General features: G+C 40.6%; 1 protein-coding gene across 1 annotated transcript in view; it reads right to left on the reverse strand.

The window, feature by feature from the left end:
- SH3BGRL2 (SH3 domain binding glutamate rich protein like 2) overlaps positions 1–15,184 on the reverse strand; it is a 56,419-nt gene that overhangs the window by 15,060 nt on the left and 26,175 nt on the right. Inside the window, exon 2 of the mRNA XM_006090359.3 lies at positions 3,880–4,065. Coding sequence (XP_006090421.1) covers positions 3,880–4,065 — 186 coding nt within the window. The remainder of the gene's footprint in view (positions 1–3,879; positions 4,066–15,184) is intronic.

The raw sequence follows: 15,184 nt of genomic DNA on the forward strand, positions 1-15,184 counted from the left end.
TCGAATCAGTGATGAAGTCAGTAAATACAGTAGTGTTCACTGCTGGGTCACAACATGTGTATCTGGCAGTCAAGGGACTGAAGGTTCTCAGGCACTCTCTCTAAGTTGTCGAGCCACTCTCGTGTAGGGAAGCGGCGTCCCAGATAATGCTGAGGCCCTATCGCATGTTGAGCATGCAGGCCGCGAAGGGAGGGAGGAAGGGAAAGAAAGAAAGGAAGGAAGGAAGGAAGGAAGGAAGGAAGGAAGGAAGGAAGGAAGGAAGGAAGGAAGGAAGGAAGGAAGGAAGGAAGGAAAAGAAAGAAAAGAAAGAAAAGAAAGAAAAGAAAGAAAAGAAAGAAAAGAAAGAAAAGAAAGAAAAGAAAGAAAAGAAAGAAGAAAGAAAACTGCAGTTTGGATATTAGTTAAAATAGAGTGCTAAACATGCAATTGAGGTGGCCTGAAACTGTCTGGTTGAAGGTTTTCAATATTCACAGCACAAGTCGTTTTTATGAAAAATATGTCCCAGGGCCTGACTCATCACTGTAGAATATTGAAGCAAACATCTCAGTAAAGTGAAAATGGGAGATTAAACATTTATAGACAGAAGAATAAAAACTGGGGTTATGCAGAAGAGATAAAACTGCAGAGAATTATCTAAAATGTTATGCTTTGGGGCATACACCTGATCAGCAATCAGTGATAAAGAAGACTGTATCACCCCTTCCCCAACACCCAACTTTCCTTTCCTAGTAGCTGGGAGGATGCCGGATACGATTATTTACAGTAAAATACCTAAAGGAGAAGATTCTCCTTGATAAGTGATTTTATAGACAGGAGGCCTTGGAATACAGATTTTCTAATTCAGATAAAAAGTTTCCTAAGGAAATTCTACCTGTGGGATATGTGAGCTTCTAATAGAGCTCTGAAATAGATTTCTGAAATAGATTTCATGGCAAAATTTAGAAGTTTTAATAAGTTTGTTTTTGAGACATTTGGCTTTGACTTTTACTAATAAAATGAGAATACAAATGCTCAGAACCTTGACAAGGTAAGACCCAACAGAATGGGGTAGTTCCCTGCTAAGCTGAAAACATCAGTGGAACTATTTACCCATTCACAGAACCAATTTTTTTAAATGCGGTGTATGTTCCTAGCATTCTGATAGGTACCAGATACTAAGATAAACATGCCACGGAGCCTACAGAGAGTGACACAAGGAACTCAGAAACCAATTAAAGGCAAAGACGTGAAAAGAAAAAAAATTCTATGAGATAAATGTCATCTATACTAATAAAAGGGTAATATGCTAATTAGAGCAGATGTCTTCCAGATGTCCTTCCGGACAAAGCCTCAGTGGCTGCGAAGGGCCCAGGCTCAGGCCAGCAGTGGCAGCAGCAGCGGGGTAATGGGGGTGGCGCCTTCCCCTGACCCACCAGGTTGCCTCCCGCAGTGGGAGGCCAGACTGTGGCTTAGGCCGGGGGCCGAGGCAGAGGCGGTTAGGGGTGATCAGGCCGGTAGGAGAGCAAGTTAGCGGTGATCAGGCCAGCAGCAGAGCAAGTCAGGGTCAATCAAGCTGGCAGGGGGACAAGTTAGGGTCGATCAGGCTGGCAGGGGGGCAAGGTAGGGGCAATCAGACCGACAGGCAGAGGCAGTTAAGGGCAATCAGGCAGGCAGGCAGAGGGGTTAGGGGGCGATCAGGCAGGCAGGCAGGCTAGTGGTTAGGAGCCAGTGGTCCCAGATTGTGAGAGGGATGTCCCACAGAGATTGGGCCTAAATCGGCAGTCAGACATCCCCCGAGGGGTCCCAGATTGGAGAGGGTGCAGGCCGGGCTGAGGCCCACCCCCCCCCCCCCCCCCACGAATTTTGGCGAATTTTGTGCACCAGGCCTCTAGCAATAGCAATAATGAGGCACAGGTCTGCTGGGTATGGGTATTTATAAGCAGAGTCCTGGTTAATTAGAGAAAGAGCAATGACATATTTAATGACTCAATTATATAATTCTTAGATATAAGGATCTACTGAGCACTTACCCCAGTGAATGAATGCTGGCTTATCCTATATAATAAAAGGTTCCTTGGGAGTTTGACCGACCGGGAGTTCGACCGCTCACTATGACGTGTACTGACCGCCAGGGGGTCGCGCAGAACAAAAGAAGGCCCTGGCTGGCAGCCGGGGGGAGGAAGGCCCCGATCGGCCCTGATCACTGGCCAGGCCTAGGGACCCTACCTGTGCACAAATTTCGTGCACCAGGCCTCTAGTATTATAATAATTCACCAAAAAATTTTAGGAATCTCATATATATAAGAAAGAGATCTTAAAAACTTGCATAGAAGAAATTGACAAAAACATACAATAGTTCAAGGAAAATGGCATTAGACTTCTCAATTGCAGAACTGGAAACAATGATATTGAAGCAAAACCATCAAAATTCTTCCCAACCTAGAAATCTATACCCAGCCAAACTACCACTCAACTACAAGCCCAGAATAATGGCATTTTCATACCTTCAAAGTCTGAGAAACAGATCTTTGTTTTAAGCCTTCTAGCACTATTTGACTAATAGCTTTACTTTATTTTGAAACTATAGTTCCCACACATTTTCAACTCTAACCTTATTTTGGTCTGCAGGCATAAGAGTACATTTTCTAGACTCAGTAATTGTGAATGGGATGTACCCTTGGTTACCACATTCTTCCCTAATAAAATATGAGATCATGATATTAAAAAAATCCCACAAAACAATAACCTTTATTCTTATTAAGTATTTTAGAAACAGTCATAAATATCTTATGAAGGCTTATAATATCATCCCTTGCTTAAAGATGAGGAAATTTAGGCTTAAAGAGGTAAGTGTCTCTCCAAAGGTGTCACAGCCAACATAAAGTAGTAGTAGAACTCAAATCTATCTCTAGTGCTATGTTCAGGAGTCTCCTCTTGACATGTATGTAAGAACTCTGTGCACAATATTTATGGCTTAATGTTTTAATCTCATTCTTCCTTATTATGCACACAGGAAACTGTTTCCTTGCAAACCATCAAACACACTCTGTTATCCCTTTTCTCCCCCGCTAATGAAAACCTAGCTATTCATTTCACCTCAAGCACCTGAGCACTACAGCTTAGCCCCTTGCTCTTCTCCAGGCAATCCTAAAGCACTGGAATATAGGTTCCAAAATAAACACTGACTTATATACTTAGAGCTCTGGCAAAAGGCAAATTCTAATTATTCATGAGAAAGAAACTTCTTGAGCCCAGCCTGTGTGGCTCAGTGGTTGAGCATCAACCCATGCACCAAGAGATCAATGGCTGGATTCCCTGGTCAGGGCACATGCCTGGGTTTGATGTTTCTATCTCTTTCTCCCTCTCTCTTCCTCTCTCTCTAAAATCAATAAAAAAAAGAAACTTCTTAATTTTTTTTCTTAACCTAAGAGTAAGAAGGAAAACAGATAATTAGACAAACGGGACTTCATAGCAGGAAGGCACCTAATGTATTTTACATGTTCATAATGATTCATCTGGCTTTTTTTTATACTGTAAAGGGAAAAATGCTCAAGAATAATGACTCCTCTTAGTCTGCCCCCCAAAATGTATTAATAAAAAATATGCTTTAAAATTTAGAACACAACGAAATCATGCACACAGCTTCCCTTCCATCCCCTTTTCTAAAGCAAACAGAGACAAGAAAGTTCCCAGACACACATGCACTCAGACTCACACACACTGTCTGTGACCTTGGACTCATTGCCCCTCCTCAACTTCACCCTCCATTAGACTAGTGGACCTGAACAGGCACCGTATGAAGAGGTTACAGTCCTAACTGAAAAAAACCCACTGTACTCTAGGTGACTTTGTGATCCGAGTATTGCAAAGAAATAGTGTAATAACAGTCTAGCTACTTACTCCACAGTATCGGTCACCATTAAATATCTGAGGCGGCAGAGGGTTGCCCTGAGCGGGCTTCTTTTCTGGGGGCACGTTTTTGTACATCCACTGCCTCTGTTCTTCTGACATTGTGATATCCACCTCTTCAAACTCTATCTTGTTGGCTTCCAGAAATCTAACCACATCTTGCTGCTTCTTCTTTATCTAAAAAGAGAAGACAAATAAGGAGAAATGCTCATCTGAAACAATATGTATATATTTCCAAATTGAACTAGATTTCACTTCCCATTGTCAGAGGTCACTAATACAAAAAAAAAGGGCGATTTACATAGGCGCCATGCACTGTCCACTCTGTGGATACCAGCAGAGGTCTAAGCAAGTCCTGACACAGGGATTTCTTCACCTAGACTCCCCAGAACTCTGGGGCACAACTCAGATTGCCTGGAAAAGACTAGGTATGAGGTGAGATTCACACAGTTCTTAGGGGGCCAACACCACTCTCCCTTCCCACCCATAGGAGTTGACATTTATAGTCATGAGCGCTCTCTCTGCTCAAAACCATTTGAAAATCATATATAGCCCATCTGAAATGTCGGCACTTCATTGATTCCCGGGAGCAGCAACATTTTCATTCCCCTCAGAAGCTTCCTTCAGGTATTCCTCAGCTGCAGCCATGGGCATGAAAGCATCCTTTCATCAGTTCACGAGAGAAAAGTGTTCTCCACTTCTGAAGTAAGAGTAAACAGCAAGCACCATTTTATTATGAACTCTATTTCTTAACCCTTTTCATTCTTCTGATCTTTCATGTTTCCTTCCTCAGTCACTAGGGGTCAGGTGTGTTCTTGAAGAGCTGCAAACACATTTGTAGTCCTCGAAATGTTACCAATTTCATAATTTAAGAACCTATATTAACTATTTTAGGTTAATATGTGAGCACCTAAGCACTCATACATTCTCAATACTAGGATACATCAAAGACACTCATACAGCTTCTTTCCATCCGTACCTCCCTGCCCTGCACATATACTAATAGATAGTGCACACACACACATACACAGAGCATTTATTGCTGGATTATAATCTTCTACAGCTTAATTTGTCTTTTCTTTCACAGGGTCACACTAGGTAAAATAGCTGGACGTTGCCTGGCCAATGTGGCTCAGTGGTTGAGCATCGACCCATAAACCAGGAGGTCAGGATTTGATTCCCAGTCAGGGCACATGCCTGGATTTTGGGCACGATACCCAGTAGGGGGCGTGCAGGAGATGGTCAACTGATGATTCTCTCTCATCATTGATGTTTCTATCTTTCTCTCCCTCCCCCTTCCTTTCTCTGATATCAGTAAAAACAAACAAAAATAGCTGCAACTTGTTCCTTTAACTCAACAATGTATCATGAATATGGTCCCATCATTAAAAGTTTTCAAAAGTAAGGCCTGGCCGGCATGGCTCAGTGGTTGAGCATCTACCAATGAACCAGGAGGTCACAGTTCAATCGCCAGTCAGGGCACATGCTCGGGTTGCAGGCTCAATCCCCAGGGCGGGGCATGCAGGAGGCGGCAAATCAATGATTCTCTCTCATCATTGATGTTTCTATCCCTCCTTCTCCTTTCCTCTCTAAAATCAATTTTAAAAAAGAGTTTTCAAGAGTATGAATTTTAATGTCTCCCTGGCAATTCCATCTGTATATGTACAGTTATCTGTTGTTGGATATGTAGCATACTTGTAACTTTCACCACTAGGAATAATATCATAGTGAACATCTTTATTCACAAATCTCTTACTGTTTCTCATAATACCACTTTACTTTAGGACAAAGTCCTATGAATGAAAGGGCAGACCCAGGGTAAATTGCTTTACAACAAGGCTACATCAGTCAAGAAGTACAACCTTCCAGTTATAAAATAAATAAGTACTAGGGATATAAACAGCATGGTAACTGTAGTTAAAAATACTGTATTGTATTTGGACTTTGTTAAGGGAGGTCTTAAGTTTTCATCATAAGAAAAAAAAATTGTATCAGATGTGGTGATGGATGTTAACTAGACTCATTGTGGTGATATTTTGCAATATGCATATATATAGAATAATTATGTTGTACACCTGAAACTAATATAATGTTGTATGTCAATTATACCTCAATAAAAATACAAGGCCACATTCTATTTACATTCCCACTAGCAATATTTGAAAGTATCCATGTCTCAGCACCTCTCTCTCCTTATAGGCAATATTTGAAAGTTGTACTGTAGAAGATTAAAGTTCAAACAATGTGAGTAACTGGATGTTAACTTATTATACTCATCATATCACAATCTATACATACATCAAATCATTACATAGTACACCTTAAACTTACACAACATTATGTCGATTATCTATAGTAATAAAAGTGTAATATGCTAATTAGACCGGACATCCTTCCGGATGAAGCCGGGGCTGCAAAGGAAGCCCGGGTCCCAGGTACCAGAGGGAAGCCAGTGCCGGCAGCCGGGGGAAGGAAGGCCTACTCTTGCACGATTTTCGTGCATTGTGCCTCTAGTATCTCCATAAAACTAAAGAAAAAAGAAATGGTTTTTGGTCTAAAAAAATTTCAAATGCATCAAGACACACTGACAATGCTCAAGAAGCAAAAGACAGTTCCTCACTGACAATGATAATAACTGACAGTCATGTAAGGAGTAAAATGTATTTTTAAAGGGGGAAGCAAGGGGAGGCATGGCCAGGCTTGTGTTTCAAAGAGATCACTTTAATACTATGCAACTTAAAAAGAAAAAAGGAGAAATTGTTTTACCATCAACACTGTTACGAAAAGATTTCCAAGATATATATTATATGTAAGTGAAAAAAACAACAAAGAGCAGAATTATAAGTAGACTAAGCACATTCTTCTGAAAAGAAAAAGGGAGAAAAATAGGAACATATTTGTATTTGCTTGTATTTACATTTTTAAAAACTCTTGAAGGTTATCAAAGAAATTAACAAAAATGGTTGCTTAGGGAGTCAGGGTAATGGGAACAAAGTGGGACCAAGACTTTTCATTCTCTACCTGTATAAACTTTAAACTCTTTTGAACAGTGTGAACGTATCAAGAGTCAGAAGATTAAATAGAAGAAACCTATTTTGACAGAGAACTTCATGTGTGCCTTCACAAAGGGGAGCAGTGGTACAGGCCAGAGAGATGCAGTGTTTTACATAAATCAGGGTCCCCATAAGGGCATGGGGCAGGACTCAGAGCATTTTGTTATTCATTGGCTTCCATGTTTCTTTACACTTAAAAGACAGGCCAGACGATTAAAATAAAATTTTAGAAAAGGGTTAAGGCCAGAAAATTAACTAATATTATAGCAAATCACTCAAGTAAACAAAAAGGAGAAATTCAACCCAGAGAAGGAGGTTTTCAAGTGGATGTTTGTGACATTAACATCAGGAAGGAAGATGAGTCATGCCGCCAGGCACTGTTAAGATCTGCCTTAAGGTGACTGTGGCCTGGAACTGGGGGAGCCCAGGCTTGAGAGGCAGGGGACCGCCCACCTCAGGAGGCGGGCACTTGGGAGACGGCCAGGCTCTGGGTAATGGAAAGGCTACCCGTGTGGCAACAGGAAGCCATCAAGGGCACTTCATGTGCTGGGCACAAATCCAGAATTCAAATAACAGCAACTTATATAGTCATTTCCTTAACACAAAGAGCTCTCTTCTCCTGATATATGACTGTTCTAAAGCTAAGTGTACCTTACAGTCAGTATCAAAATAAATTTGAGAGGCAAATGGAAGAGAAGAATTGTTGGAGAATAGTCACTGCTTTCACCCATGTCAATTTAGCCATGAGTAGAAGGAAGGTACTTGGTTTGTTTCTTTTAAACACACTTAGAAGCCATGGCACACAGTGCAATTTACCCAGTAGCCATCTCTCTTTCTTTCTTCATACAGAAGTCTGGTTTTGTTTGCAAAAGTAATGTGCTCAGCTACAAAATGTGTTTACCCACACTCCTCTGCAGCCTGGGGTGATCACATGACACAGTTCTGGCCAATCTGCTGTAAGGCAGATGTTCCTTGGGATGGCTCCACATATGAATGGAAAGACAGAGTCCATTCTGCCCTTATCCTTTTCCCGTCTCCCTTGCAGAAATGGTGCTGGGAGGTACAGAAACCATTTTGAAAATGTGAAAACAAACACCACATGCCAAGGATGGTCAAAGAGAATGACAGGAGCCTGGGTCCTCGATGACATTTTGCAGGTGTCACAGTCTTCTGCAGCCTACTCGAAACCCTGGTGTACTAGACAGACAAACCCCTAATCAGTTCAGCCACTCCATATCAAGTTTTCTCTAGTCTGAATCTAAATGCAATGCTACTTAAATTCCTAACTGCTACTTACACTGTCTTCAGAAATATTGTGGTGTGGACTGAAAGTAAAAGCTCTTACTGCACAGCAGAGCCTAGAAATAAAAGCTGTAAAATATGAATTCAACATAAGTGAACTGAATACCTGTCACTGGATAAACAGATTAATTTTCATTTTCTTCGAAAAACAACAACGAAGTTGTTGAACCGACAACAGGGAGATATCTACAAAAGCACGGAAGGTGCATTCCATCTTACCATTCAAACATATGCCCTGACACATCATCCAACGCTATTAAAGGGAACAGACACTGCTACATCCTCAGGCTAGTTCACAGGGAGGCAAGCTATGGCCATAGGCCGAATCTAGTCTTTATATTTTTTAAATTATTGAAAAAAATCAAAACAAATATTTCATGACAAAACAATATTTCATGTATTATATGAAATACAAATTTCAGTGTCATAAATAAAGTTGCATTGGTAGACAGCCACACCCATTCATTTACATAATGTCTAAGGCTGCTTTTGCCGCACAATGGCAGAGCTGAGTAGTTGCAACAGGGGCAGTATCATTTCCAAAGCCTAAAGTGTTTACCAGCTGCCCTTTACAGAAAAAGTTTGCCAACCTTGGGCTAGATCCCAGATCTTCATTTCCAGCTCAAAGTTCACTTTCTCAGTGAGTAAGTACTTCCCTAATCACCTGATTTTGCATTTTTTACCAGCCACCCTAGAACTTCCCACTTGTCTTCAATGCTTCCTTCTTCACCTTAGCATGTAGCATCTGACATATTGTGTGTTTTATGTTCAGTATTTGCTTGTGTCCACCTCCCCCTATTAGAGCATAAATTCCAAAGGGCTAGGGATTTTGTCTGCTGGTTTGTTCACTGCTGGATCCCGAGCCTAGAATGGTGACTGACACATAGCAGACACTCAATAAACATTTGTTAATGAACAGACAGGATTCTCACAAGGAGAAGGATGAATGTAACAGCGGTGCTGACTTTCTTATGATTTTAAATGAGATACCTTCAGTATCACCTCGTTGGAGAGCCCTCTCTAGCCACCTTAGCTGAAGTTTTGTCTAAATTTATTAAAATTTTATTTATCGGTTACTCATTTTTATGATCATCTCTCTCTCCACACAATGTCAGTTCTGTAAGCAAGGGACTGACAAGGAGGCCCTCAGTAAATATTAACTGAATGGATGATTCAAGAATTAGCACTCCAGTGCTGAACATCGGAGATGTCCAGGTGATGTTCAAGAGATCACACTCATTGCTAATTTGAGTTAGGAACAAATGTAACTGAAGTTTCGTCAAACAGAAATGTAAATTAAATGCTAATATTTCTCAATTAATGCTAAAATTATATGAGTTTAAAATCAGTGTGTCTAGCATGTTATATCTAACTGGGAATAGCTTAAATAATCAGAAGAATCTCTAGGCCCCGAATGCAAAAAAAGGCTTCACTTCTAACATTGACACGGATATTGAAAAAGATTGTATGTGATTGTATGTTTAAATAAAAATGTGATTGTCAGTTAATTTTAAGAATTGCAAGTGCAAACTATAGTATTTTGTTTTGTCCAAATGTATTTTTATTAAATTGTTGGTGTATTTGCACATTGATGGCCATTGGGAATTAAGCAACTATTTCCCTGACTCTGCTTTCGATTGCTACCACAGAATTCTATCACCCTTAACCACCTCCCCCAATTATCTCTGGGAGCTCTGAAGCAAGCGCCTTTGATGTGCTTTGAAGCGGCCTTCTTAGCCACTGCATCAATTAAGTGCTACTGGTCTGAATGTATCTCCCCCAAATTCATTTGTTGAAACCTAATCCCCAAAGTGATGGTGTTAGAAGGTGGGGTGAAAAGGCAATGATCAGGTTATGAGGGTGGAGCCATCATGAATGGGATTGGTGTCCCTATAAAAGAGTCCCAAGAGCTCCCTTGCCCCTTCCACCATAGCAAGAAGTCAGCTGTCTGCAACCCGGAAGAGGGCCTTCGCCAGAATCCATACTGTACCATGATTTTGACTCCCGGCCTCCAGAACTGTGAGAAGGGAATTTCTGTTGTTTATAAGCCATCCAGTTTGTTAGAGCTGCCTGACTGGACCAAGACAATAAATCTTCACCCTTTCAACTCCAGACCCCTGCAAGACCCACGTCTGCTGAAGACCCCAATGCCTGCACCAAGCCCTGGTGACCCACCCGCACAGGCGCCTGGGTGATGAGCTGTCTGGGCTGCTGTTGCAGAATCTGCCGATGTGGCAGGAACACTCAATGACCCATGGAAATCTGTGAAGATACTTGAATCTGGCAATCTCCTGGCTCCACGAGTCCCTAGGGATTAGATCAGCAGGCGGGCTAAATAAATTACATAGCACTTGACTTAGGCTTACCCCCTACTCTGTGACACTGACTTCTAAGTCAGTTTGCACTCCTCCATTCTCTTCTTGTAGGATTAGTTCTTTCCAGAAGGCTGCCGGTTAACATTAATTAAGCAGCCCCTGACAGATTCCTTCCATAGGCTTCCCAATACGTCTAGTCATGTTTGAATTCTGGGGTGTACACAGATGCTGCAGCACCCTGGGACCACTAGTAAATAAAGAGACATAATCGATTTGAATTAAGACAGATTTTTAAAAATTGACATTTCATGTATGAGCAATTGTGGGAAAGCAAGTTTAAAGGCAAAACAAGGCACAAACGGAGGGCAATGAGAAAAATTAAAAACAAAACATATTTTAGAGTTAGAGTGTCCTACTTCTAATTCTGGCCTTGTCGCTTGAGTAGCTTTGGAGAAATTACTTAGCTTCTCTCTCATTTTCAGTTTCCAAATCTGTTAAATGGACCCAATATCTTTTTTCATTGGTTCTTTGGGAGGATTAAATAAGAAAAGAACTAAGCAATAAGAGGCACTTGCTCAATTGTTTCACCCAAACATATTAGCTTTACTTTCTTGCCTTAGATGTAGCCTTCTGAAAAAAATATAGTGACTTCTGGGTACTTTCAAAGGCTTTAGGTATTCGATGCGACAGCTCTTTATTTCACCTACTTGCACACTTTAAATATACAGTTTTCTTTTTTCTGACTTGAGGTAAGGCTGACTAAGGTCTTTCATGTATTTCATGAAAGTCAAAGACAGGCAGAAGAAAGAGAAAAAAAAGATTTTCTTATAACTTGACAAAACTTACAGAAGGGTTGAACTAGACTAAGAGAGGTGGAGGGCCCTAAAATAATTCCTTCTTTCAACTAAAAAGAGAGGAAAGGACTGATAATCTTTCCCTGGTCAAAGACCCCAGAAACTTTCCAGCGATTGAGTAGGGTATCTCAAAAATATATAATTTCCTGGCAAGTTCTTCAAGTCTTCACTGTCGGGCTCATTAGGCATTCTATTGTAATAAAGAAGACGCAGATGGCAAAAAGTATTGTGGCTATTTACTGCCTCTCCTGTGAAGGCTGGGAAACTCAAGCCCCAGGTTTCCCATCCACCCTTGCAGCTAGGGCAGCCATGTGACCCAGATCTGGCCTTTGAGGTGTGAGCCCAAGTCTGCTGGGTAGAGCTTCTGGACAAGGCTTTGCTCTCCTGATGCAGCAGATGGATTAAGATGCTAGAGCCCTTGTCTCTGCCTTTCCTCCTCCTTCCTGCTAGAGAAACCCAAGTATAAGGTGCAGAGGCAGCCATCTTAAGGCAATGAGCATCAGGAAAAGGCCACCCAAGAGAATTCTAGAAACACAAGCCCTGAACAAATAGGCCTCCGGACTTACCAGGAGAGACCAAACTTATCAGTCAGGTTCTCTCTTACTTTCCAATGAACACATTCTTAACTAAAACACTTTCTGATGTGGCTCACTGTTGGGGAGTAAGGCAGTGGTGTAGAATAAGAACCAACAAGCCATCTGCTAACTGTCAACATCCTAATGCTGCTTAACTAAACATGAGATTACACGTAAAGTACTGTGTCTCTAGTGTCCATTTCAGTTTATCTTACTTGAAAGCAAATACCAGGTTACCAAGCCAAAGATAACAACGAGAGATGCTGTCATGCAAGAGATTGAAACGAGTTTTAGGGAATCAGAATGTCAGAAAGATGGATTATGAAATACAGAGCAATTTTGAAAGAACCATTATGATATTTTGTAAATTAAGCAATACAGTTTTTTTTAAATATACTTTTTATTGTTGATAGTGTTAGAGATATCTCCCAATTTCCCCTCCCTTACCCCTCTACTCCCAGGCCCCACCCCCCCACCCCCCATGTCTTCACTACTCTATTGCCCATGTCCATGGGCTATGCCTGTAAGTATGTAAGTTCTTTGGTTTATCTCTTCTCGTTCCCCCAACCCCACATCGAGGTATGTCAATCTGTTCCATGTCTCCAGGCTTTGGGTCTTATTTTGATGGTCAATTCATTCTATTCATTAGATCCCACAAGTAAGTGAGATCATGTTATATTTGTCTTTCTCAGACTGGCTTATTTTACTTAACATATTTTCCAGAAATCATAAAAATCTTAGAGGAGAACATAGGCAGTAAAATATCAGACATCTCATGTAGCAATCTGTTTACAGATACATCTCTTAGGGCAAAGGAAACTAAAAAATGGACTACATCAAAATAAAAAGCTTCTGCAGAGCAAAAGAAACCACCATCAAAATGAAAAGGGAACCCACTGTATGGAGAACATATTTGCCAATGATACATCTGATAAGCAAATGTATCCAAGATATATAAAGTACTCATACAACTCAACAATCCAATTAAAAAATGGGCAGAAGACCTGAATAGCCATTTGTTTGAAGAGGACAATGTCAAATGAAAAAATGCTCAACGTCACTAATCATCAGAGAAATGCAAATTAAAACCACAATGAGATATCACCTCACACCTGTCAGAATGGCTATGATCAAAAAATCAATAGGCATTACAGTTTTAATTATGGAGAAGATTATCCCTGGTACTTATTAGACACTCAATATGTTTTTATTAAACAAATAAACATTATTGAGCTTTAATAAATATTTTAAACATATTTTCATTTTAACCAGGCAACATTTTTGGTCCTGTTTTCTTAATCAACTTATACTGATTTCTTTTTTTCCATGTTTATAATGTTAGGCCATCTTTTCAATTTAAAATTTTTATTAAAACACATAATCTCATCATGCTGAAGTAATTAATTTTCATATTATCTTCCAAGAATTCATCGTTTAGAAACATACCTTTATATAATTGCTATAAAACATACATGTTTTAGAGTAGAATGTTGTGGTGTTATAATAAACTAGAGGCCCGGTGCACGAAATTCGTGTCCGGGGGGGCGGGGGGTCGGGTAGGGTATGTCCCTCAACCCAGCCTGCACCCTCTCCAATCTGGGACCCCACGAAGGATGTCTGACTGCCCGTTTAGGCCCGATCCCACACCAGGATCAGGCCTAAACGGGCAGTCAGACATCCGTCTCACAATTCAGGACTGCTGGCTCCCAACCACTCGCCTGCCTGCCTGCCTGCCTGATTGCCCCTAACCGCTTCTGCCTGCCAGCCTGATCACCCCCTAACCACTCCCCTGCCAGCCTGATCGACACCTAACTGCTCCCCTGCCGGCTCGATTGCCCCCAACTGCCCTCCCCTGCTGGCCTGGTTCTCCCCCAACTTCTCCTCCCCTGCTGGCCATCTGTGGCAGCCATCTTGTGTCCACATGGGGGCAGCCATCTTTGTGTTGGAGTGACGGTCAATTTGCATATTACTCTTTTATTATATAGGATATTTTATAATCTTCAGAGTTATCTTATTGAATGCGTCAATTCTATTGAGTATTTATTCTAACATTATCCTACCATTGGAAATTTGAGTGCCTTCTACACTTCTTTCTTTTATAAAAAGGATAACTGCTCTGAGTGTGCTTTCATGATGACAAATGATATAGTATGCCTCCCAACAGATACTAAAACAGACTTTCACACAGATACACACACCTTCTTACTTCTTGATTTGTCCCTTCAAGGTAAAGATGATACTTTATCAAGTAATATTCTTTCTTTCTTTCTTCTTTTTCTTTTTTTAAAGGAATCAAGTAACTTTCTTGTTCAACTTTTACAAAATGAATTTTAGGGAATGTTTGGTATTATTATTTTGTTAATGAAAACAATACTTGTCTATAAAAACTGTCACTGTGAAAACCTAGTAAGATAATTTTCTAATCTCCTAAAAGTCTTTCACATAAAAATCTTTAGTGAGTTATTTTTAAAACTTTTAAAGCTTTATTGTTGAAAATATTACATATGTCCTCCTTTCCCCCCCATTGACCCCTTTTACCTCGCCACTCTCCCTCGCCCGTCATAACCGCCCCCCTCCTGCTCCGTCCCCTTCCCTAGGCCTTCATTAGTGAGATTTTTAAATGTAAAAATATAACATCTTTCAATTGGTTATCAGGAACAACTAATTGACATCAGGGAAGACAGTATGATTTTTAACTATGAAAATGTTTACCACTGTTACATGATTGATAAATGGGATTGAAAAATGAGTACCACTGTTCTTCAACTATAATGATGCTCATTCTCCATATGCATCTATGTATTTTAGAAAGGTACCTTTCAACAATTTAAAAACTGTTAAAAGCAGACTTTCAAACTGTAGTTTTGATCATTAGCTTACATTGTTCTCACTAAAGAAATTTTTGGGAGGCAGAAAAAAGAATTTTTTAACATTAAAAAACAAAACTAAGAATATTGTTTCAACAGTATCCCATCATTTTAATTGCTATTTTGTGGACACTTTATTATGCACATATTTTATTAGTACAATAATATATTTATACTAGAGGCCCGGTGCACAAAAATTTGTGAACTCGGGGGGGGGTCACTCAGCCCGGCCTGTGCCCTCTCGCAGTCTGGGACCCCTCGGGGGATGTCCACCTGCTGGCTTAGGCCCGCTCTCTGGGGGATTGGGCCCAAGCTGGCAGTCAGACATCC

This window comes from Myotis lucifugus, unplaced genomic scaffold, assembly GCF_000147115.1.
Source record: "Myotis lucifugus unplaced genomic scaffold, Myoluc2.0 scaffold_71, whole genome shotgun sequence".
NCBI lineage: Eukaryota > Metazoa > Chordata > Mammalia > Chiroptera > Vespertilionidae > Myotis > Myotis lucifugus.